Source organism: Centroberyx affinis, unplaced genomic scaffold, assembly GCF_046629955.1.
Source record: "Centroberyx affinis isolate AG114_WGS23_722 - 3 ecotype Tasmania unplaced genomic scaffold, CSIRO-AGI_Caff_v1 ptg001571l_1, whole genome shotgun sequence".
NCBI classification, from domain to species: Eukaryota; Metazoa; Chordata; class Actinopteri; order Beryciformes; family Berycidae; genus Centroberyx; species Centroberyx affinis.
The window spans coordinates 193,202-217,899 of NW_027280022.1; the positions used below are offsets into that span (position 1 = coordinate 193,202).

At 41.5% G+C, this 24,698-nt stretch overlaps 1 protein-coding gene across 1 annotated transcript; it reads right to left on the minus strand.

Moving 5' to 3' along the window:
- Positions 1-2,855: 2,855 nt before the first annotated feature.
- On the minus strand, positions 2,856-18,217 carry LOC139650899 (alpha-tectorin-like). Its single transcript, XM_071527685.1, has 25 exons — positions 18,177-18,217; positions 17,933-18,001; positions 17,730-17,753; positions 15,637-15,752; positions 14,940-15,218; positions 14,686-14,781; positions 14,089-14,254; positions 13,266-13,666; positions 12,533-13,109; positions 11,853-12,436; positions 11,073-11,634; positions 10,384-10,982; positions 10,035-10,192; positions 9,523-9,923; positions 9,166-9,362; positions 8,517-8,915; positions 8,106-8,389; positions 7,372-7,649; positions 7,098-7,217; positions 6,622-6,806; positions 6,321-6,481; positions 5,406-5,657; positions 5,002-5,161; positions 4,289-4,391; positions 2,856-3,961 (listed from the first exon to the last, which is right to left on the minus strand). The coding sequence occupies exons 2-25, from the start codon at positions 17,976-17,978 to the stop codon at positions 3,852-3,854; spliced, it is 6,258 nt and encodes a 2,085-aa protein (XP_071383786.1). The 5' UTR covers positions 17,979-18,001; positions 18,177-18,217; the 3' UTR covers positions 2,856-3,851.
- Between the last annotated feature and the right edge of the window lie 6,481 nt (positions 18,218-24,698).

Below are 24,698 nucleotides of genomic sequence, written 5' to 3' on the forward strand. Positions count from 1 at the left end.
TCTGGATTCAAATCACTACTGATGTGGTTACATTTGGTCAATCTTACCGCACACTCTGATGATAATGAGTGTTTATTGTGACAGGGTGGTTTTATTGTAAGCAGGGTTTAGAAGTAATGTGTTAAGTGTTTTCCTGTCATGAGCAGTGTAATAATAATGGAATGACTATTTCAATTTCAGCAATTTTACAGTTACAAATCCAAAAAATATTTGTTACTTTTGTTGCCACCCCATGTAAAAATCTTTTCTTTTTTTTCTTGGAGGTATATGAAGTGTATTTGGCAAGAGGGATTGAATATCTGCAACCAAACCTAAGACTCATCTATGTGTATTTCTGTGTATGAAAGAGAGGTAGATAGAGAAAGCGAGAGAGAGAGAGAGAGAGAGAGAGAGAGACAAAGAGGGAGAGAGAGAGAGAGAGAAAGTAAATTATTTACTGTAAAGAGTGGAACAAATTGAGTCAGGCGTTGCAGTTTGCCCTTACTCTTACTTGTGATTCATTACCCATGACGCTCCCTGCTCATCAGAAAACTATTTTGAGTGTTTGAACACCTTCAAAGTTTTTTACCTTTTATATGTGAAGATGTCGGGTTTCCAGGGAGCATTGCATGACTTAACAAATGAGAAAACACATCATTCTGTGTAGGAAATTAAATGTAATGACTGTGGCAGTTTAAGTCCTATTCAACAATCCCTCTTTCATATACTAAATGTTCTCATGGTAACGAATAGCAGAAGCTGGATTCTTTCATAAATAGGCTCAAGTTCAAATGCAATTATGTTGTAAGCTGTGTAGTGGTCAGTGTTGACATGCAGAGTGGTATGTGGGGAGTAGAAGAGGTCAAACGTCAGATGGGACCATTTCAACCCTTCCAACAAACCACACTGGAGACCCAGTGAGGGAATCCAGTTTAGCCAGCAAAGCCAAACATCTTGTAAAAGTCAACAAGCCTGCACTCTTATTTCCCAATCCCTGCACCCCATATTCTCACCATCTTTCCCTCCATCTTTCCCTCTATTCTTTCTCATCCCCTCCTTCATTACCTCCCTTCTGAGGCTGTAAATAAACAAAAATCAGAGTTGGAGAGTGAAATGTAGCGTACAGTCGACACTCCTCGCCAGGAAATCTCACCCGGATCATAAAGGAGAAGAGATTTCAGAATGAAAACAAATGGAAACTCTGAATAAAGTGATTTGAAACAACAATAGTCTCACATGTTATGCAGCACTTGAAGTCACTTATGGTACCTTCTTGGATAATGGAGCGTGTTAAATACTCAACATTTTATGTGTATGGCACTCTTTGATGACAGCTGTTGAGATTGTAAACTAAAAAAGAAACATATGCTGTAGGTATATCCTTGTACTGTGTCGGGAATACAGGCTGAAACTGCGGAGACATTTTAGCCAAATGGTTTGTCAACAACTTAATTGCAGAACAAGCCACAAGTTTCATCTATTTTTGTCACTGTTATATCATAATCACATTCACATTTTATTATATCATAATCACTTTCACATTTTACTACAACTCTATTGCATTTGTGTCAGTAATGTGTCTCCTACTTTACAGTTGTAAGGAAATTCCTGAAAAGTTTACCAATTTTTTTTGTCCTGAAGTCACAGACAATAATACATCTTATGTGTAGGCTGTTTCCACAGGAGCTCTCAGCATCAGGGGAGCATCATGAAGTAATTGTGTGGCAGCGGTTTATACAGAAAAGGTAGGCTATGTTTAGCCGCATGTGGATGTTGTTAGGTTTGAAAGATGTGGGTGGGGTCAGAGAGGAGGGGCAAGATCTGTGTGGCCTCAGGAACTGCATTTAGTTAATTGAATTAGATACAGGATAGACGAGAGAGAGAAAGAGAGAGGATGGAAGGAATTGAAGAGAAGATGTGAGACTGATCAGGACATTTTGACTGGATACATTATCCCTTTGATTTTGAGACAGACTCTTTTGATTACACAATCTGTCAGTGTTATCATCATCATCATCATCATCATTATACACAGAACAAGGACCATTCTCCTCCCTTTCCCCTGTCAAAGGTGTTTACAAGGGCTTTAACATGTGTAGGCCAATGCCTGTGACCACAAAGTCCAATGAAGAAATGTACTTTGATGTCATCCTGAACATCATATTTAAGTATTTTTTCAAAATGTGTGTAGACTTCTTGCATAAAAGTGACTATGAATGACTAAGTGAAGCTTTGTGTGTCCCTTTTTTGCTATAAATTTTATGCGCCTCTGGAATTTGGGTATGCATTGATGAACTTCAGTGCCATGCACTCCAAATGACCAGTACTGATTGACATGTCACTTTAAATTAAGGTGATGTGATGCTGAAAAACCCAGGCATTATCAGCCGGCTGAGAGGTTTACTCTCAGCAAAGGATGTCAAATAATGACTTATAACTATCAATGCTGGTGTGTGAACTATATAATTTCTGTGGAGTGCATTGATTTCATGTGGAGTCTGCCTTTCTCTGTCTCATTCATGTTCACACGTTGACATTGTAAGCCAGCAAAAGCCACACAAGCCACAGGATTAACCTCCCAATGGTACATTGTTAAACCAGCTATGCTACATGAGAAAGACAGACTTATCAAACAATCACTGTTCCCTCCCACAAACAGAGTAATTTGGGCTTGAGCTGCCATCATGGACATATGGATTTGGATACAGTAGTAGATTAACAAAGAATGAAAACTGCTGAATACATAAAAGTAAATTAGATTTTATGTTGTTCTTTAACCAACAGACGTAAAACATAATCTGTAAATTAATCCCCTGATATCCTACCTGAATGTGTCCACAATGGACTGGACAGCCAGCGGATTGGGCTACATGGTGTCCCAACATCTTGTCCCTCTCTGAAGTCTTTGTACCAGAAACACCAATGACAAATTACATGTTGTGGGTGTGTGATAAGCGTTGTTATGTCTGGGGTCTCACTCTGCACTGTTTGGGACACATTCAGCGACAATGATGAATTTCCACCCCCGACAAGAGGACACAGGAGATATCGGTATTGTCTGTCTCATCCCTGGCCCCAACAAAGGAGGTGCAGCACAAAAGGGAGAAACCCGACCTCATGTATCACTGACAGGCCCTTTCATGTCAAATTGTATTAATGGTTGGATTGTGGTTGTTGTTACATGTATGTGTCCTGTATGTGCTGTGATATTGTGGAGTTTTGCTTCCTTATCTATGTAATTTCCAAATAGCCAGTCCGAATTTTTGCGTAATTGCCATTTAGCAAGCTATTTATTTATCAAGAATTTGCACATTGAAAGATACAATTATAAAATCATCATATGTAATCAGCAAGGGATTCATCAGGAAATCTAGGTTAACATAAAAAAAAGAACAGTTTGATTGAAAACAAGTAATGAGATTCATACTTCATACATAAAATCACTTAATCTATCAGCTTCATGATGCATGATACTGCTTATGTAACAGACATTTAGAGTTTCCTGGGTAATAATCACTGCAAATGACCTGAGGATAAGGTTGATAAACATTATGCACAGTAAATGGAGTACAGGTGAGTTGAAGACACAGTGTGCATTATGTTGTGCTGCCCCCTGCTGTTGTAAAGTAGACATACTTCCAATTTTCCTTCATTAACAAGTACAAACAGAACTTAAGGACAAGGTTTCACAGAGAGAAATACAGTTCAGAAGTTCAGGTGAATTTTCAACGGAGGGTAAAAAAATAATCAACAGTTCTAATATCTACATTCAGTGATTTAGCGACTGGCCACTAATTAAGGTACACAGACTGTGCTTGGGCATGTATCCATCTATGCATCTATGCATCTATGTGTGTGTTTCCTTGGTCTTCCTAGGTCAGAGTTGTGGCAGCCAGTAAACTGACCAGCAGGGTCAGCAGGGAGGCAAAGTGGCCTGCAGCACCGCTCTTTCTCACTGGGTGAGGAACCAGCATGCCTATATCTGTAAGAGAACAACCAAAGTCAAACTCCTGAGGCAAATGGAAGAAATATGGCATGTTTACATTCAACTGTGTACAGTGCTGTGGTCACTTCACTCTATATTCACTCAACTCAGAAAGTGGATTTATTACTATTAAAGTATTGGAATTAAAACGTTCTTATATTTGATCTATAATACAGTATCTTACATGTTAACATTAGTGAAAGAATGGCAGTTTTTATTTACATGATGCATTGATTGAGTTGAAAAGTGAATTTATCCCTGGCTGTACGTCATCTGCAAGAATACAGAAGTTGTGAAAAGTGCCAAAAGATAAGAGAGCTGTACCTTGGCTGTGCTGCATCAAGGTCAGCGGTCCTACGGAGATGGCTGTACTGTCATGGTAGGACACGTCCCTGTAAACTCTCCCGTGGTAACCGGGGTAGCAGTGCTGCAGGAAAACAACATTACGGGCATTCAGCTGATGCTCTTATCCAGAGTGACTTACACTAAGAGATCAGTAAGGGGATCAAGAGCGTGACAGGACACGATCCAACCTGTTGCTTTCTGAGTATGTCACCAAAGGGTAATTTAATGTTCAACTAACATCTTCCATACTGTTAAGCTATATTCCTCTTCCTTTCTCTATATTACTCAGAGTGGTTGAGTAGCTCATTAATGCCTGGCACTCTTTATAGTTAGTTGAATACATGAAAAACATATTCAAACATTTTGGAAACAACAATTATACCTATGTTTCTCAAAAATGTTGTATGCGTACACATACATTTAAAGAAAATGCATAGAGGTGCATACACATAAACACATTTGCATATATACACACCTGCATACAAGCACGCACATGCACATGCTAAGACACTGTGTGAAATGAAGACAACTTATATATTTGGGCCAATCTTATTTCTTCTCTGGACTGAAGTAACTAACTACAGGTTTCATACGTACATACAGTACGTACATATTATGGCATCTCATCTTACACACACAAACACATCCTGTATACACACCACAAACACACACACAAGCACAATGGTACATACAGCGGTGCAGTTGTTGTGTCTCCGGAGACACAGGTGGACCTGGCAGTGCAGGTAGAGGGTGGTGAAGTTGGTGAAGGTGAACATCCTGAAGGAGAAACGGGAAATGGTGGAGACGCCATTCTGAACCAGTTCCACTGTGCCATCAGCTTGGTTAGGACACCTGCAGGACAGTGAGGGAGGTGGCAGTTACAAAGATAGGTTAGCAGGTGGACTACGAAGTGAAGTAAGAGGGTTAAATTATACAAGAGGAGATGAGCGCTTAGCTACTAATTGCTAGGGAATATTTATATCAAAGTCCCTTGTAGAGGCAATACATCAGATCAACTATATATTAGGCCTTTTGCAGAGGAATCAGTACAGGGAATCATTGTGCTAACACAGTCAAATTGCAAAAACTCTTTTACTCTGTAGTGATGAGATCCCAGCGGACGGGGTAGCTGGCTATGTTGACAGGTGTGGCCCAACAGGAGTCCAGAATGGTGGAGAGCTGCCGTCCGTCAACTCCCTCTGTCCGCACCTCCACATAGATCCTCTGGTCCACTTCGAATTGTATGTTCCTGGAAGTGGAGAAGGGGAAGCGGAAGCCGGAGTCCTGGTAGGGGATCATTCTCATTTGATAGACACCCCGGCCCGTTGGAAGCTTCTTGCTCACAATGCTACAGAAAAACATTACACAATGTGATTAGACTTTTACAAGGAACAACTGTAACTTCATTTGTTACCCCTTGGTTCAGGCAATCAACATAACTAGTAAAATGAATACAATCTAGTTCACATAATTGTTGACACATTTCACGACAAACCAGGGACAGAATCCCTGAAATCCTTTTATCTGTATTACCAGCTTTAGCGTTAGTGCCTAGTGCTAAAGAGTGCCAGATAATACCCAAGTACCCCTGAGTAAGGGCAGATATAAATGTAAATCAACCTTCTCCAAGGATGTGGGCAAAGATAGGATCCACATGGGATTCAAACACCGACCATTTTGTCCTGCCACTTGCAAAGTGCCTTCTTATTATTTTTTGTATTTTATGCGTGGCCCATTATCATCACCGGGCAGAATAGACATTGAGGAACCCTAATTAAGAAAGGACAGCACTCCACTCTGAAAAGCCTGTTTTAGGTGCAGTTTTAACATGCTTTTTGGTCTTGAGCCCCTAAAAATGTCAGCGCATATTGAAAACAAATATGGCATTGTGGTTGTATCTGTCCTTGTAAAAATAAACCAAACTTTGATTTAGCCTCCACCAATACCTCAGTTTATCAAGAAATCAATCAAATGAAATCAGCAGGAGAAAACAGGATGTTGTCTCTGTCACCTCTCCACAGGGTTGATGCCCACGTCCATAGACAGCGCCTGGTTCAGCAGATACTCGCAGCAGAAGCGCAGGTGGATGTTTCTCTGGCGGCTGATGAGCCCATCATGGGGGTCCACATCACCCTGGACGGTGTTCTCATAAATGAAGTGGGTCCCGTTGCTCTTTGAGGGGAGAGGACGAAGTATAGGTATAAGTCGTTTATTATAGAACAGTATGTAAAACTGTAAGTATAAATGTTGTTGTATTACGTCTAAAATACCCTTTAGACTGCGCCTACACCATTCTAAACTATGGACCGTACCCTGAGAACTGTCCCACACAGCTGGTTGTCATTATCAAAGTTGAACACCAGTCGTCCGTCGTCGACAGTCCCGTTGCAGGTGTCGTCCCGCAGGTGGAGGGCGCTGGGATGGAAGCCGGCTTCAAACAGCTGGCAGCGGGACAGAGACATGGTGCCTGAACTACTGACACAGGCGATGGATGAATCTGTGGGAGAGACATAGAAACAAAAATATATTTTTATTTAACAATTAACTTTGACTCAGTGTAGGAAAGTGAGAGAAAAGACTCTGTAATGTCATAAATAAACTGCATAAATTTCAATTTTCTGTCCCTAGAAACAAAATCCTGAAGTGAAAAAAAGAGCTATTTTGTTCAAGGCTCTGGTAATAACAATACCATCACATTCATGCAATGAACAGCCTTCCTCTTTGCTCACACTCAATATTTGGTAATTTATAGTAGTTAAAGCAGTGGTTCAGTAGGAGCTGTCCGCACCGTAGCTCTCATTGTTGGGCCGGTGGTGTGTCTCGTCACAGAAGCAGCCGTGAACGCCGTCCCTCTCCCCGCACCACTCATAATCTGTGCAGTCCAGCTGTTCGCAGGGGTCCGTCTCCGCTGGAGAGACAATGGAGAGAGGAGGAGACAGGGAGTGATGAAACAAGAGAAAGACTGGATAAAAGGGGAAATATCTATAGCCATCAACTTTCTTATGACAATCCATTTTTCTTATCTATTATCTTATCTATTCATTAGTCCAGTGCAGACATACCACACCGCAAAGCGGAGCGCCATGGGGGGATATCCAGCCCCAAAATGGAGCAGGTTCTCTCATAGGCTGAGACAGCGGAGCACAGCATGCCATTGGCTGGAGTGTAGAGGCAGAGATCGTAGACACAGGAAGTGAAGAACGGCTGGGGGTCAGAGTGCAGGTGGCAGGCACTGAACGGTCCAGTAGTGTTGGTGATGACACTGCAGAGATCAGAGTACTCCTCTCTGAAGCGACAGTCCTCCAGTCCGCCGCCGCTACGATCGTCTGTGGACCCACATCTGGAGAAGACATGAGGCTTACATTTAACACCTCTATTATCAGCATGCTGTATGTTTGTGTAACTGTTGATGATTCAATGACATATTGCTGTTGTCATGTGAAAACCTCGTAACCTCATAATTTCATGTTTTCGCTTCAAATTGAAGGATTACATGCTCCTCTGTGGGTTTAGAAACATCTACAACACTTGGGATGATGAAACCCTTTCAAAAGTCATTACATCGGAAAAAAAACAAGGTAGTCAAGCTGAAAAACAAGGCTGTTTTCCTTATGTAGGCTACTGAAAAGTTGCCATTTTAAAGATACAGGTTTTTCAACCGACAGCGGCAGTATTTTGATGGCACTTTGTGTAAAATATTATGTATAATATTGTATATGGTGCCTTAAGTCTTTGTTCAAATCCCACATTGCCATCAAGCAGCCATAAAGATGCACAGTTAGCCACAGCGGCTCACCTGGGTTGGCTTGTGGATGACTTCCAGCCGTCCCCGAAGTCATTGTCATTTCGTGCCATTGTGCCATTGGGCAAGACTTTGTCATCTGCAGGGTCACCGTTGAAGTTACCACACATACCAGTGAGTGCGCCTCGATGGTCCTGACCCACTCTGACCAGCAAAGTGCTCGAGCCGTCAAACTGGACAACGATATCTCTGGTGTTTAACACTATGTAGCTCCCCTGCCTTGCCACCTCAGCTAAGGTTCCTGCAGTGGTGGGAAGAGAAACCGCAGTGCCGTTTACCTGGGAGGATGAGAGATGAGAGAGAGGCAGACGTTAGTGTTAGCTAGAGTTATTGTTAGCTATCCCAAGTGTATACAGACAGACAAAGAAACTTGTAATTCTAAAAAGTAATTAAGAGTTACTTTACCTTCACTCTCTTGTTGGGTCCAAGCCTGACAATGACACTCTCTGCTTGATTCGAGAGGTATACATCCACTGCCGACACAAATGACACACGGAAGTTGTCGCCACGGTGATTGTTAGTGGCTACAACTCGAAACTGGGTTTCATCGTTGCTGCGGCCCACACTCTCAGTGATGATGTAAGAGCACGTGCCCTGGAAGTGAGCCTGTGCCCCATCAAAGCTGAAGTAGTGTGGGTCGCCCCACACGGTGCAGGTAGACCATGCGTCAAAGCAGCCCAGCTGGCCATTTCTGATCGTGCACTGCTGCGTGGAGGTGCAAGACGTAGGAGAGCAGCGCAGGTCATTGGGGGCATAGCATTCACATCGCTCGGAGCAATCTTGTGTCCAGAACGCTTCACCAATCTGTAGCATGCGAGGGGAGGAGAGAAGCACACCACTCTCAGTAATAATATTATTTGTACTAATCACTACAGAGAGAGAAAGTGCTTTTCAAGAAAAATCATGAGCCACAAATAATGAAGAAAAAAGAACACTGAAAGGAAAATGCACATAATAATTAAACTAACAATAAAAACAATATATAGTGCATTGTTCTTAATGAAACGTTACATAGTGCAACTTTAAAATACAAAGTACTTGGGATGGGACTCACATCATAGTAGAACCCATCGTATTGGCAGCCACAGGTTTCCACAGGGACACACCTTCCTCCACTCCTGAGGAAGCCCTCATCACAGAAACATCCCTCGGAGCACACCTGCTCACAGCTGGCATCGATGCTGCTGGCACAGGTGTGTCCACAGTCTGTGCCACACAGCTCGTAATGGCTGTTCGCTGGACAGTCAAGCCCTTCAGAAGAATAGGGTAAGAAGGTTAGGTAAGAAATTCTGACTCTCAGTGGTTATAAGTAATGACTTGTATCCGTTACATAAGCCTAGACTGTTCATATTAGTTTCTATTTAGTTTAAAGTCAAACATTAGTTTGACTTGAAGACACTAGTTGACTCACTGCAGGTGGTGTTCTGTCTCCATGGGTAGATTCGAGCATTAGCAGACTGACAGGCGCTGACATATGCCTGAATGGCCCTGCACAGAAGATCTTGCCCTCTGTTTCCCGACACACACACATCAAACACGCAGTCAGTGAAGTACGGCGCCGGGTCGACCTGCTCATGGCAGAAGCTGAGTGGGCCCTCAGCTGCCTGAATCACCTCACATTGGGCCCTGGCAGGTGACTCATCAGCACAGCGCGGGCAGGATGAGCCACACCCATCGCTGCAGGTGTAGTTGCCTGCCACCTTCCAAGCTGTCCCGAACTGAGAGGGAGAGGTGACCATCGCTCCAGAGGGGGTGATGAAGTCATCATTTCGATTTCCATTGAAGTTCCCGCAAAGACCGCATGTTTCTCCACTGTATTAATTATAATGATTAAATAAAATCAATGTTTTGAATTTGAAATGATTGGTCTTTCAAAATGTCATGCAAAGCATTTCAATATGAGCTACAGTAAATAGCAGGCACCTGTAATTTGAAGGTACAGAGATAGACACTGTGCTCCATCCATCGTAGCTGACACTCAGGCCGAAATCAGCATTGACGAATGTGCGGTGTCCACTTGCATAGATGGACACACGGCCTCCATTCAAGAGAATAGGTAAATTTTTAGTTACACCATCCACCTAAAAGAGACATTGAAAGAACCATCAGGTATTTTGTATTTTTTCAATATTGAAGTAGCAGATTCATTTTCTTCCTACATACACTTAGTCATGAGAACTACCAACACTGTATACATGTTTGGCATTTAGATTCAATCTGAGTCTCAGTTATGATCATCAGCATTTCAGCCATATATGTTGTAACAACTCACTTGCACCACACCGCGTCTCTCCCTGGACATATGCACTCGGTAGCCCCACACATCAACAAACACTTCGGCTGTGATTGAAACTGCAGAGTTTCTCCATGCCTCATTCTTGGCCTCCACTTGAAAATGATGTAGCCCATCAGTGGCATTACACAGGGTCGCCAGAATGTAGCGGCAGGTTCCCTGGAAGTCAAAGGCCTTGCCATCAAAGGATAGGTAGTGGGGGTCTCCGGAGGCAGAGCAGGTGCCACGGGGGCTGGGATGGCAGCCAAACTCACCCTCCACCACTCGGCAGGACTCCTGGGACGCACAGCTGTTGGGGGTGCAGCGGACTGCTCCGGTGGTGCCGTTACAGCTACAGAAGCTCTGACACTCCTCACCGTCCCAGAACTGCTCGCCACCTTGCCGATAGCGGCCTTCATGGTGACAACCGCAGCCGATGGGGGGCACACACTGATTGCCATTGAGGACGAAACCATCATCACACTGGCACCCCTCCTGGCATGCAGTGGCACAGGAGAAGGGGAAGGACAGGCTGGGGCAGGAAGAAGGGCAGGAGGTTCCACATTGTTCATAGTGGCTGTTGGTGGGGCAGGTTTGCTCTGGAGAAAGAGAAAACATTGTTTCAAAAAAAGTAATAGAATTTATCGATACCAAAGCCTCCCCTCACCAAAAGGGGGAAACATGCTTACCACAGTCAGTTGCATTCCTCCAGTCTCCTAAGGCAACGCCTCTCTGTTGGCACATCAGTGCATAATCTCGCAGGACCTCGCACAGCGCCGCTGCTGGATCTCTAGAGCCCCTAAGAATCTGCACACACTCCTCCACATGGTCCCATGGGTCCACCGTGTCCCAACATACGGCAAACGGCCCATTCGCCAATGCGATTTTGCCGCAGTACTGACTAGAATTGTAATTTGTTGTGTTGTGCTCATCCACCCTGATTTCTCTCTCCACACAGTGTGCCGCGAGGGAGCCATCTCGCCAACTGTCTCCAAAGACCTGAGAGCTGTTGACCAGGATGCCGTTGGGTGTGCGGAAGTCATCGTATTGGTGACCATTGTAGTTACCACAGAGTCCGCCAAGTGAACCATTGTAGATGCCAGGTGCAGTGACACGCACAAAGTGAGGCCAGACTGTTTGAACAGTCACACCGAAGGAGGTGTGAATGATGATACTGTGAATGCTGCTGTGGTAGATGCGGATTCGGTTGGATGCTGAGCTGAATGGTAGTCTGATGAGCTGACCATCGACCTAGAGAATTGCAATGAAAAGGGTCAGTGTAAGAATTCATAGGCACTATTGTAGGAGGGAGTTCAAGATAGCTAATAATATTCATATACATTCATGAGTTTTCCTCTCCAGCAATCATTTTGTCACATTTGTCTTCGTCAGTTGTCATATATCACACTTTTCAAATGGTGGATATCTAATTTAGAATTAAACACTTCAAATATATTCCAGTCACTTACGTATACTCTGCTGCTACCTCCCATCTCAATGGACACCTGTGTTCCCTCTGCCTCAAACTTCAGCAACCGGGTAAACCCCTGCTGGCCTCTGGGCGCCTTTTCTGCCGTCACCATAAAGTGGGGGTGTTGGGACATTCCCATGACTCTGGCTAGGGTCAGTCGACACGCTCCAGGATACTGGTATGTCAGTCCATCAAACGTGCGATATGACCTCGGGCCCCTTATCCAGCATGTTGCATAGCTGGTCGGTCGGCACCCTCTTTCTCCATCCTCCACCCTGCAAGACTCTAGTGGATCACAACCGTGGGCGCGGCAGGTCATGGAGCCGTGGCTGCAGCTACAGCGCCTCCCGCAGTCCCGGTCTAGTATCACTGTTTGCCCAGAGCGGTAGTAGCGGTCTTCAAAGGTGCAGCCACACTGGGCAAGAGGGACGCAGACCCCGGCGCTGAGGACAAAGCCTGTGTTGCAGATGCAGCTCTCCTGAGCAGGAATAGGGCAGTTTTGGGTAGAATTGCGATTGACGCAGGTAGCGGGACATCCTGTGCCTTGGGACTCAAAGTGGCTGTTGGCTGGGCAGGAGATTTCTGAGCAAAGACAATAAAAATGACATTTACATCATGGACATTTTACCCAAAGGATTAAATGACAAAATGTTGTGTGACTGACATACTTAGACTTACCACAGAACCCTTCCCTCCTCCAGCTGGGCAACTGTATACCATGCTGCTGACACTGACTGGCATACACGTTTAGGGCCTGGCACAGAATAGGCTGGTACCCTCCTCCTACACACAGGTCATACACACAACTGTCCACATAGCTCTGGGGGGGAATCTGTTCGTGGCAGGCAGCAAAAGGTCCAGAGTTGCTCTGGAGGATACCACAGTGAGCGGTGTTGCTGTATAGAGCTGTCTGAGCTGTAGTGCAGGCGGCACAGCCCAGACCCCCACATCGGGTCCCACAACCGGGCTCATCGTCCCCAGGTGCCTGCCAGCTATTGGCAAAAACAACATCAGAGCTCACAACCTGGCCTTGGCGGGTCCGGAAATCATCCTCACGACGATTGTTGAAATTTCCACACAGGCCACATGTGGCATTCTGGTAATTGTGGGGCACGCTGATCCTGACATAATGGCTGGCGTCGTAGGACACCACCAAGCCAAAGTCAGTGCTGATGATGACAGAGAAACCTGACTGGTAGACCTGGACGGTGCCATTATTGAGGGAGAATGGAGTGGCGGCAAAGCTTCCATTAACCTGCAAGCACACCAATAATTATATCAAGAGTGACAAAGGCATATTTGGATAAAAGTAAAGTATGAAAAAGTCTATAAACTCTAGTCTATAAAAAAGGTATGGAGTATAAAGTGTAAAAGAAATGAATGGAGTATGAGCTCAATTAAAATCACTAACCTTTGCCTCAGCACGGTGTCCTTTGACAAGTTCAATCAGTTCGTCATAGACATACACTTTGACCAGCCGAGTCCAAGCCACTCGGGTGCTGCCCCGGTGCTCGTTCTTTCCCTCCACTCGGTAGTAGGGCAGCCCGCGACCACACTGCTCGGACAGGACGTAAGTGCAGGTGCCCTGGAAGTGAAACACACTTCCATCGAAGCTGTAGTAGTGTGGATCACCAGAGATGGTGCAGGTGCGTCTCTGTACCGTCTGGCAGGAGAACTGAAAAGCACTACGACGGCAGATTTGGGAGAAGGAACAGGGTTGGCTGTAACACCGCAGGCCTGCTGAGGTGCAGGTGCACTTCTGTGAGCAGGTGTTGTCCCTCCAGAATGAGTCACCCAGCTGCACAGGAGAACCTTGAAAAGAACGATACGGTCAGTCAAAGGTCAAAAGCTTGCAGACACCATTACTGTTTATACCACTTAGTATTGTGAGGGAAATTTACTTTGCCAGGTCAGCACAAATAACAGTATGCATCTACAATAGTGAACAACATAGAACACATTCACAGTTAAATTATCAGGCCATTCAGTATAACATAATGTCTGTCTCCCCCAAAAATTTACACCTATGATTCACAGTATTATCATCAATCTCGTCAGTATATGCTCATGGAGTGTCCAAAACAGAGAATATGGTTCACATCATGCACATCAATGGAAAGCAGCATATCCAGGTCACATTATCACAGATATTTATTACTGAAAAGCAAAGTATACGATCTTGCATAAGGCAAACAATGCCAAAAGTGGTCCCCCTCTTTATCCTGTGGTCTTACCATTGAAAGTGCAGCCTCTCGACCCAGTGTCCACCTGGAAGGCCCAGCGGCCGGGTACATTGACATTGCTTCTCAGGCGGAAAAGTGAGTTGCTGCCTGCTGCGCTGCTAGTGAATGATCCAGGGATGGAGAAATGGTGAGTGGAGTTGATTGTGTCATAGCCAGCCTGGAAATACACACAGTCATATAAACGAAATGGATTGGATGATGTAAAATTTGTCTGTGACTTTATGCTGATGAAATATACTCACTGCCAAAAGAAACGCAACATGTTTTCAAGGGTTGTATAACAGGGTGAATGTAGCACAACATAATTCAATTGTTTACTTTATTAGTGAACAATAATCATCCTCACTGCAGTTTCTTTTATTGGTTATTGTTCACAAATTGTTTGCAGGAATATCGAACACTTCACATATGTATGCAAATCTATTAAATATCACACGATATGATATGTGAAATTAGCTCAATGTTGCGTCTCTTTTGGCGATGAGTATACTACAGTGTGTATTGTGCATGGCATTGCAATCACTGTGTTCATGTGTAGTGATGGCAACTAAAAGCACATAAGTGATAAATATTTTTAATTGCTCTAACCTGAACAGTGTGAGAGGTTGAGGCTATTGACCCATAGTTCATCAGCACAAACGAGTACCGGCCACCAGAGATCAACACAGCTTGGGCGGTTGTTTGCTGGAAAAATGTGGTTCATTTCATATAAATCAGACTTATTTCTTAATACTTTTTCACTGAATCTGTCATTAATATGTCTGTACTCAGATAGTTCATTCTAAGGCTGGTTTTAATTATGGCTATTAGTCAATTATGGCTGCTGGATTAAGCTGACTTACTGTTCCTGTAGTGGGAAAGTAGGCCACTTGATACCATGTCGCAACCATGACCCAGTTGGCAGCGAAATTCAGGTTTGGGAAGTACTGATTGATGTCTTGTGTGGCCCTTTGCAGGACAGCGCCGCTGGTGTACTGGTTATACAAGACTTGACCATTACCTCTGTTGTCCAAGTCTGTCCAGAAGGGAGCGATGAGATCTCTGGAGCCATGTGCTGGGAACTGGTAAGGTATGTACCTGCTCCATGCAGCGTTAAAGGTCAAGTGTCCATTGTGGTTGACCTGAAAACAAACAAGTAGATAAAACAGTTCTTAATATCAAAGGTTTACTAGATATTGACAACAGTCTTTTACAGTCAGATGTTATCAGCTATTGCCAGATATTGGCTGCAATATTTTACAGTCATTGTCAGATATTGAAAAATATTGACTACAGTGTGCTACAGTCAACATTCCTTATGTATGTGAAAGTAAAAAAAATAACCAACATTTAAGTAATATTGAAGATAAAACTCAAGTATTTGTAGTTAACAAAATGTTGTGATTTCTGCCCTTGCTTATGCAATTTCACAACACAGTATTGGAAGTTATTTGCCAACCAGTGGTAGAAAATGTTATCCCGCTGATAAAAACACAAGAATTCTTGACAGCCCACAAAAAAATATGAAAGTTGTATTTTGCAAAAATAGTTTTTACACACGTAAATCCGATTATAGGTGTGTCCAAAATAGGAAAAAGGCCGCTGCAGGGTTATGAGAGGAGAACTTCCATCATCTACTCGAGCGCTTTGTTGCCCATCTCTTGGGTAGAGGGGATCTAGGAAGAACAAAAGTGTAGGTCACAACAAACATAATCACACAAATACAAGTATGTTAGTCTAGTTAGGCTTTGGCATCGTGCCAGTATCCTGCAGACCTTGTACAGTATTTTCAAAAGGTTAGCTTTTCAGGATGAGAGAAAAACTGAAAAACTTCCATTGATTGATTTATTTTCAGTGGTTGACTTGCTCCCATATGGCAATGTCAATTGACAGGTACAGAAAAAAGTGAAAAACTGGAAATACATTTGCATATACATAAACAACATTGATGCAACTTCCCAAACACTGATGATAAATGTCAAGTTTAAAATGGTGTACCGCTCCAATACGATGTCAAATTGTGCCTTCAGGATGTTTGATTGACATCTTCCTCATAGCAAGAAACCACAGAGTCATAGGAATTGAAAGTGTAACTTAAGAACACCGAAGGAAACTTGCATAACAGTAAAATATTCCACTGAGACACAATGTGGACAGATTGTTTTTGTATATAGAACATACTTTTACTTTTCAATCTTCATATTATGCCAGCTCCAGAATAAACCATTTGCTTTGTAATTTATACTGAACTGCCTCAGCGTTTAAAAATTGTGTGAATGCTTAAATTCAAATTTCAATTTCTGTGTGTGATTATCAATTTATATCCTAATAAAGATGGCCTTATGGTGAGCTAAAGGTGTATCAGAAATGCTCATCTTGAACCATGATGCCGATAGCATCATGGTTCAAGATAACATAGCTATCATGTCTTGACAGCGTCTTTACTGGTAGCTGCAGCTAACAAGTGAAAGTCATGCAGAAAGCTAAGAGAATAAATAATCCTACAAGAATAACAATAGGTATTAGTTTATTCTAATAATAGAATCAATAGCTGCGAGCTATTGATTCTGGCATGATTGAAATGACCCAGTTAGAGTGCAATCCAATGAAAAATCAGTGAAACTTGGCAAACTTTGAATAAAATACTTGAAGAGAAGGCTTTTATATATCAAACAATGCCGACAAGCTGTTAATCCAGGCAGAACCGATGAGGAAGTCTGGGCACCGTATATCATTACTCACCAAAACCCTGAGCCTCAGCTGAATACCTCAAATGGTTGTGATTATATACCATTAGCATAGATAGATGGAGGGTAGCGATGGCAGTGAAATACTCATATTACTTATATATTCTGCTCTGTTTTCAGTCATCTTATACTGAAGTCTAAGTCAAGGACCAAAGTTTCCTATGTCTACCTAAGACCGGACTTTTTAAATGTCCTATAATATAAGTGTGTTCTCCCATAGTTGTCTATAGATGGAATCAGGAAATGTGGTGAATACTTGATTTGACTCTGCTTGTACAATAGGATTCAACTTAACAATATTCTCACTAGTCACCATACCTTCAATTTCAATGAATAAGCAGTACATATTCCCATGTATAATTATTAACTTACTTTTGTTTAGACATTCTAATAAAGACAGCCTCATGGTGTGATACTAGCGTATCAGAATTTATTATTTTGAACCAAGATTGCAATAATAATAGCAATACCATTAATAAGGCAAAACAGATAAAGTAAATCAATTAATAATGGCTTGGCAGCATCTTTACTGGCACCTGCAGCTTACAGTTTCTATTCTGAGTTTCTATTATCTCATGCCAGCTGAGAGAATACATGATTATACGGAATGATATTAGGCATAGGCTTATTCAAATAATAGCGGCTATGAGCTACTGAATTTGGCATGATTGTATGATTGGCATGATTAGAGTATGAACTTCAATAGGAAGAACGCACACCCAGTGAGCTGCAGACATGAGGCTTTCGTAAAAAAAAAAACATGATGAAGAAAATTGAAATCACACACTCGTCTCTTTTTTTCTCCAAAAGAAAAGAGTGTGTGACTTGAATTTTCCTCAGAATGATTAGAGTATGGCCTAATAGAAAAATCATTAGATGTCTCGGCTTCAATAGGCTGCAACTTACCCGCACGCTGAGAAGTCACGATGCCTGTAAATTAAATAAAACAAACAGATTGAGCAACATAGATGAGCAAAAAAAATTATGCATAAAGAAACAAATAAATATAACTGGATCCAACTCTTGAGATTTGGCTCATACAATAGAATTTAATTATAGCTCACATTTCCAAAACAATCAATAAACAGGATAATTAGTAATATACTTACTTATCATCCCCAGAAGCAGCAAGGACAACATGATTTGACTCGTCATTCTCCCAGGCTCACAATTCAAAACTGTTGACCAAACATAATCAATTTGCTCAAATTACTGATATTATATTTCAATTTGCATGAATAAATAAATAAATCTAGTAGGTAATAACTATTGATAATTAATGAAATACTATCATAATGTGGCATAATTATTTTAAAATATCGTTTCACCTCAAAAGTAAAATAAAGCAATCACCTGTTCACTTGCACGCTGGCCCTCTGCAGCTCATACCTGTGAGGCTGCAGCCCTGGGGTGCTGCTTTATAACAGCTGGCACAAGACCACAAAACTGTTGTTTTACCAGTTACAGAAGTATTCATTTAGGTTTCTCGTCAACGGATAAAATCAACTTGCTTTCTCGTAAACCAATGAACCACATTCCGTTGTGTGCCGAGAATAATGAAAACAATTGTATGTGTTCTGCAGAAACAAAAGAGCAGATGGAATGCATCCTCCTCACTGTAATGTGATACCTTGCCAAAAGCTTGAGTCCTTAAGTTGTTGGGGTGCTCATTACAATTTATTATTTGTCAACATTTTGCGGTATCACAAAATTAGATTGGTGACGTTTTTTGACGGATAGAATTTTAACAGTCACGCAGCAAGTTTCCACTGCCTTAGAAAGGGGATTTAATTCCAATCATCTGTGTAACAAACAGAAAATAAAGTAAATCACCATCAGTAAATCATTCTCCAAAATATTTTCTTCAAAATTCACAACAATTCATTCAGTTCTTGCAGTGTCAGTGCAGCTGGTGGCGGGGCCTTCAGGACACACCATGGAGAGAGAGGCTGCACTTTTTTGCACCAGATTTTTAAATATTGTTGTATTTTTTTAATACGCTGCCTGCTGCTGAGCACATTGTATACTTAACTGTCTGAGCTGCCATTAGATTAAACTGAACAGACTGATAATTTAGCTGTGAATGTAGTAAACTAGAGAATGTGCTGTGTGTTGTCCAGTGTTGTGTATAATGTTGGTCTGGCAAACTAAATTTCCCTCGTGACAATAAATGGTATAAATTGTTATGGTGTCAAGCTTGAATTTATACCTATGATTGACCTAATTATATCCTTCCTTCCTATCCTTTTTTTCAAGGCACTCAGCTCAAGTGTTTGTCAATATGTGGAGAAATACCGAGTGCATCTGTCATGGGAGAGAGATGGTGTGAGTTCCTAGGAATTGCATAGCTGAAACATCTTGTGAGATCATTGCTATGCAGAAGCGTCCCCGCTAAACAAGGAAGAACTTAACAAGTTCTCGTTAAGTCTGCATGTTGTTTGTAATGTAAATGATGACTGCCTCACCCCCTGTGCAGCAATGCTCACTGACAGCTTGGAAGGTGGCAGGCAGCTACACCTGCAGCGATGGGTGTGGCTCCTCCTGCCCATGCTGCACTGATGAGCGAGGGTGGAAGTAACTCATTACATTTACTCACATTACTGCAATTGAGTAGCATTTTTGTGTACTTGTAGTTTTTTGAGTATTTTTTAAAGCCACTTACAAGTTATTTCAGTAGATTTTTGCTTAAGTACTGTAGCTACATTTTAAATCACATCATTACAAAGTATACATTTTGTGGCTCTCCATAAGCATCGGAAACTTGACAAGAGTAAATAAATAAAGTAAATAAATTGCGAAGCCATTCATAATGAACGGTCAGTCAGCTGAGAAGAGAATAATCTGACTTTGTTTATGCACTTTATTTTGTAATTTCTAATTTTTCCAATAAAAAGAATCTCTTTTGAACTCTGTTTTCATAGGAAAAAAATCACATCTAACATTGTACAGTACATTTTAAATGAGCTACTTTTTACTTTCACTTAAGTAGATTTTCATACCAGTAAAGTCAAGTAAAACCAAAGCACAAAGATGTCATCTATACAGTGCCCCCACTCCCACTTGATTTTACTGGAAAAGGGGTTCTTAATGGGATCATGGATGGATGTTTTGCTGTTCCTGTAGTCCCAAAAACAAATTGCCATATTGGAAGTGAAGCAGGTGGCCATAGCTGTTCCCTTTACCTGTCTATACAGCTGATCTTGGAATAAGAACACATTGGTTTTCAATGCCCAGTCTATCTGTCAATATGTGATTTGAAAAACTAATAATAAACAATCTGAGTTATGTCTATTGTAGTTGAGCCTCTTGACCTACATATAGGTTTATGAAAGGGAAATAAAACGGGAACAAATACTTGTAACCACTGACCTAATTTGCTTGATCTATTTAAGGACTCTCCTGCTTTGCGCTAATATGAAAGAGGTTTGAGGCATCTTAAGATGGTCAAGTATGTGTTTTAATTATAAGGCTGTGGTAACAACTGTGTCAGCAGCATCAGCAACTTGCCAAAAAAAGAACATTAATAATAATTAAAAGCAACGATGTCAGCTGTGAGCAGGAAGCCGATGCTCTGAGGGGTTTTCTGAAATACAGACTTCCTCAGGAGTGGCTGCCATGTGATGGGCTCTACTACGATCTGAGTGACATCCCAAAAAATACTACATATTTTAACTTTGAAGGAGGTATATCCTTTGCTTTTTCAGCAATTTTATATTACCTGGTGTCTATAAAATACATCTGTTAAGTTTTTTTTCAGTAAAAATCGTTTAGTTATAGCTTTAGCTATTCACTTCCCAGTGTTTGTTTCCCACCTACAAGAAAATAGGTCGTTTTACATAAGCAGCTTCTTATGCTAATGAGCTACTGCGCTGATTGCCTGGCCATTGTGTCTACATAGACACATAGTCTACATAGACACTGGAGCAAAATCTGACTGGCTTGTACAAGGGGGCGTGTTTTATAGTTGGTGACTGTGGGGAAACATGATTCTGTTTTTTTACTGTGATTACTTTATACCTCCAAGTACCAAAATCACCATAAGTACTAAGAATTGCCACATCCTAGGATACCCCCCCTTTAACATGTCGGCAAGACACTTCAACTTGAACGTAGACAAACAACAAATGAATCTTCTTAATCTTAGCATATTAGACAAACATGCTTTCACAGGAGTAGAACTTCACTTATTTGCTTAAAATTCAGCTAAAAGGCAAAATTGCTTCAATTTCTGCAGAGCACACAGCCCACCAAGTATTTCACCTTAACCTGAATGTCTGCCTCACATATTCTTGTCAACTTAAAGGATAATTCCCCTTTTTATGCCCCTAAAGTTTAAACCATGGTATATTATGAGATGATCTGATTAGATTTTAGAGCACTGTGCTGCATAAATTTGCATGAATTAAGAAAAAAATGATTTTCTCAAATCTACTATAACTCCTTTATGCTTTAAGATACAGAGTTCATATCAATACCGCCCACATGTCATGTGAAGTATGTTGACGTATAAATATTTGCTAATTGATGCATTAATTTGCATAATGAATTTACTCATTAGTATAAATGGTTATGTTTGATATAACATGGTGATTATGGTGGGACATCAGATGATGTTCAGGTGGCTGAGCTGCCTGAGGGTTGCAGCAGATGTATGTAGAGCATTATCTAGGTTAGAGGAAGTAACGCTAATTATTATACACCTATTATTGTTCCAGGAAACTTGCATCTTTAAAGTCATTGAACTGGAGCAATTATTACCTCTGCCAAGGAGGTTATGTTTTCAGTGCCGTTTGTCTGTCTGTCTGTCTGTCTGTCAGCAGGACTACGGAAAAACTGCTGGCCCGATTTTCATGAAACTTGGTGGAAGGGTGTAGCATGGGCCAAGGCTCCATTAAATTGTGGAGCGGATCCGGATCCGACTCACGAACAAGCAATACTAGCACGAACCTTGGCAGAGGTCTGCGCTCTCAAAGTGCAATTCTAGTTTGAGAATTTTAATTGGTTATGAGTCAATAAGATTCCTGTAAGCACTGCCTGTATTATGGTAATAAAATATTAAGTAATTAACCCTTTCCATGCTTATATCTCTGAGTGAGCTGTCAAAGGACGTAATGTTCATTTGTTTTATTTACCTTATCCTGTATTTCTTATATAATGTCTTATATATCTTGTGTAAAGCACTATGAATTGCCTTTGTGTATGAAATGTGCTATATAAATAAACTTGCCTTCCCCATCTGGTCTAGCTATTTTAGCATAATTCATACTAATTATTTTCAATACTAAAACTTTTCAATGTTTAACTTGGCAAATATACCCTCAATGTGAATCTATGTGGTAACAATCAGCATTATGGTAACATGACAAATTCACCTCAACAAGGCCGTACAGCACATGATAGTGTGTAACATGACTACCGAAATACTGAGAATCTCGCTCTTTTGGTCGTCCCACAGTAAGATGGGAGAGTGTGAGCGAACTTTCTCATCTGCAGAGGAAGCTGCGGGCTAAAATGGTGCCAGAAATAAGTGACATGGGATGTCCTGTTGCTTATAGACCCAAAAGGGGATCATTGATTTATTCAGGGACTTCTTGATTTATTCAGGACCTATTCCTGCAAGGGGAACAGCAATCACAGTACCAGTGGTGCCAAATTTACAGCATGTTGTCTGTGTTTTATCATTGGTGCCAAAATAAAACTTCTGAACCAGAACTCTTCTCCAGCGTCCTTCTTGTTCAGTATCATTACTTAGTTTTTCATATCAGCTACAAGAACATTTAATGGCTTTTTAAAAATATTTTAGCGTATGTATATATATATATATTTTTTTTTTTTCTTTTTGGTTCTTGTGTGTGTGGAGAATGTGTTCGGTGTTGAGGGTAAGGTGGAAAAGAGGGTACATATTTTTTATCATGCTTGATCATCCTTAATTGTCTGTCCCTCTGAAAATCAATAAATATACTTTAAAAACAAAAAAAACAAAACATATTTTAGCGTTGAAGAAAATCCACTCCCTCAGTTGAGTAAACAGTGAAGAAACCACAACACTCCCCTAAAACACTGTCTCCATTTGAATGTGTACATGCCAAACATCTTCTCTATTATGTAATGATGACAAGGAATGAATGAGGAAGAGTTTTTTAATTTGTTGCAACTGTATTTATTTAACCCTCCACCCACTGAAGGCATTGCCAAGGTAAGCAAATAACAGTTGTTGTGTACGTATGTTCCTTTGGTGAAACAGTTCAATTTCTTCACTTTAAAGATTCATTCAACAGACACAAACCAAAGACTGTAGACTATATGACCCAATCATTCAATGTTATTGTCTCAAAAAGTTACTGGCCAGTGTGACAGGTGACCCATATTAAGGACTCTCCTGCTTTGCGCTAATATGAAAGAGGTTTGAGGCATCTTAAGATGGTCAAGTATGTGTTTTAATTATAAGGCTGTGGTAACAACTGTGTCAGCAGCATCAGCAACTTGCCAAAAAAAGAACATTAATAATAATTAAAAGCAACGATGCCAGCTGTGAGCAGGAAGCCGATGCTCTGAGGGGTTTTCTGAAATACAGACTTCCTCAGGAGTGGAGGAAGGTGTGGCTGCCATGTGATGGGCTCTACTACGATCTGAGTGACATCCCAAAAAATACTACATATTTTAACTTTAAAGGAGGGGTATCTTTGGCTTTTTCAGCAATTTTATATAATTACCTGGTGTCTATAAAATATATCTGTTAAGTTTTTTTTCAGTAAAAATCGTTTAGTTATAGCTTTAGCTATTCACTTCCCAGCGTATGTTTCCCACCTACAAGAAAATAGGTCGTTTTACATAAGCAGCTTCTTATGCTAATGAGCTACTGCTCTGATTGCCTGGCCATTCTGTCTACATAGACACATAAGCTGAATCCAAATGTCCACCCTCTGGACTTTTGGACTGAGCCCTCGCGGACTTCAGTCGTACGTACCGTGACGTGTTCAACGTCGTCACGTCAAGTCTGCGAGGGCACGAGACTGCAAGGCAATATGAGCCGCTGATAGACAGGCCTCAAGTCTGTTTCACTCGTTGCCGTGGAAACGTTTGAAGCAACAGTCTAGCGACAACTACAGTCATGTACACAGTGATCGCTGCAGCACTTGCGTATGTAATCGTTCTAGGCTTGTTTTGTGAGTGAACAAAATGATACTCATACATTTCTATACAACATATAGGCTACACACATTCAAATACAGAAATGTTTGTAAATGAGGACCGGACTATGGCTAAATAAATTGGGTATTTCTTACATTGGAAGACCTTCTTTTGTGGTTTTTCGTTCATTTTTCATAGCCTGGATATTTGGCATTACACTGCTACCATCGCTTAAAGACTACAATAATAAAATGCATTTTGATTACCTCTATAGCCTATACTTCTACATATTTCTGTGTCATGATGTGGTTGAATATTATTTCTGGCCTACATGATTCAAGTAACGTTTTAAAGTCATTGTTTTACACATTCATAATAAGTTCTTTTTGTTTTTTTGTTCGGCATTTGGAAAAACTACAACGTCACGTCCGTATTGCAATGAATTGTGGGTAATTAAATCAGTGAACTCTGGTGAAGTCTGCACCCCAAGCAGACTCTCTGGAAGTCTGCAGAAAATCCGCTTGAGGCCCCTTGTGGACTGGATGAATTGTGGATTTGGAGTCCTCAGCACTCGCAGACTTCCCGGGAACGCGCCCGCAAAGTCTGCGAGTCTGCAAGTGCGGTGAAGTCCGGACATTTGGATTCAGCTATAGTCTACATAGACACTGGAGCAAAATCTGACTGGCTGGTACAAGGGGGCGTGTTTTATAGTTGGTGACTGTGGGGAAACGGCATAGTAACATG

Coding starts and splice junctions, on each gene's coding strand:
- LOC139650899 (XM_071527685.1), bottom strand. CDS start 17,978: ATGACGAGTCAAATCATGTTGTCCTTGCTGCTTCTGGGGATGATAA. Junction 17,754..17,932: donor GCTGCTTCTGGGGATGATAA/GTAAGTATATTA, acceptor TTTAATTTACAG/GCATCGTGACTTCTCAGCGT. Junction 13,667..14,088: donor GAGAGGCTGCACTTTCAATG/GTAAGACCACAG, acceptor GTTCTTTTCAAG/GTTCTCCTGTGCAGCTGGGT.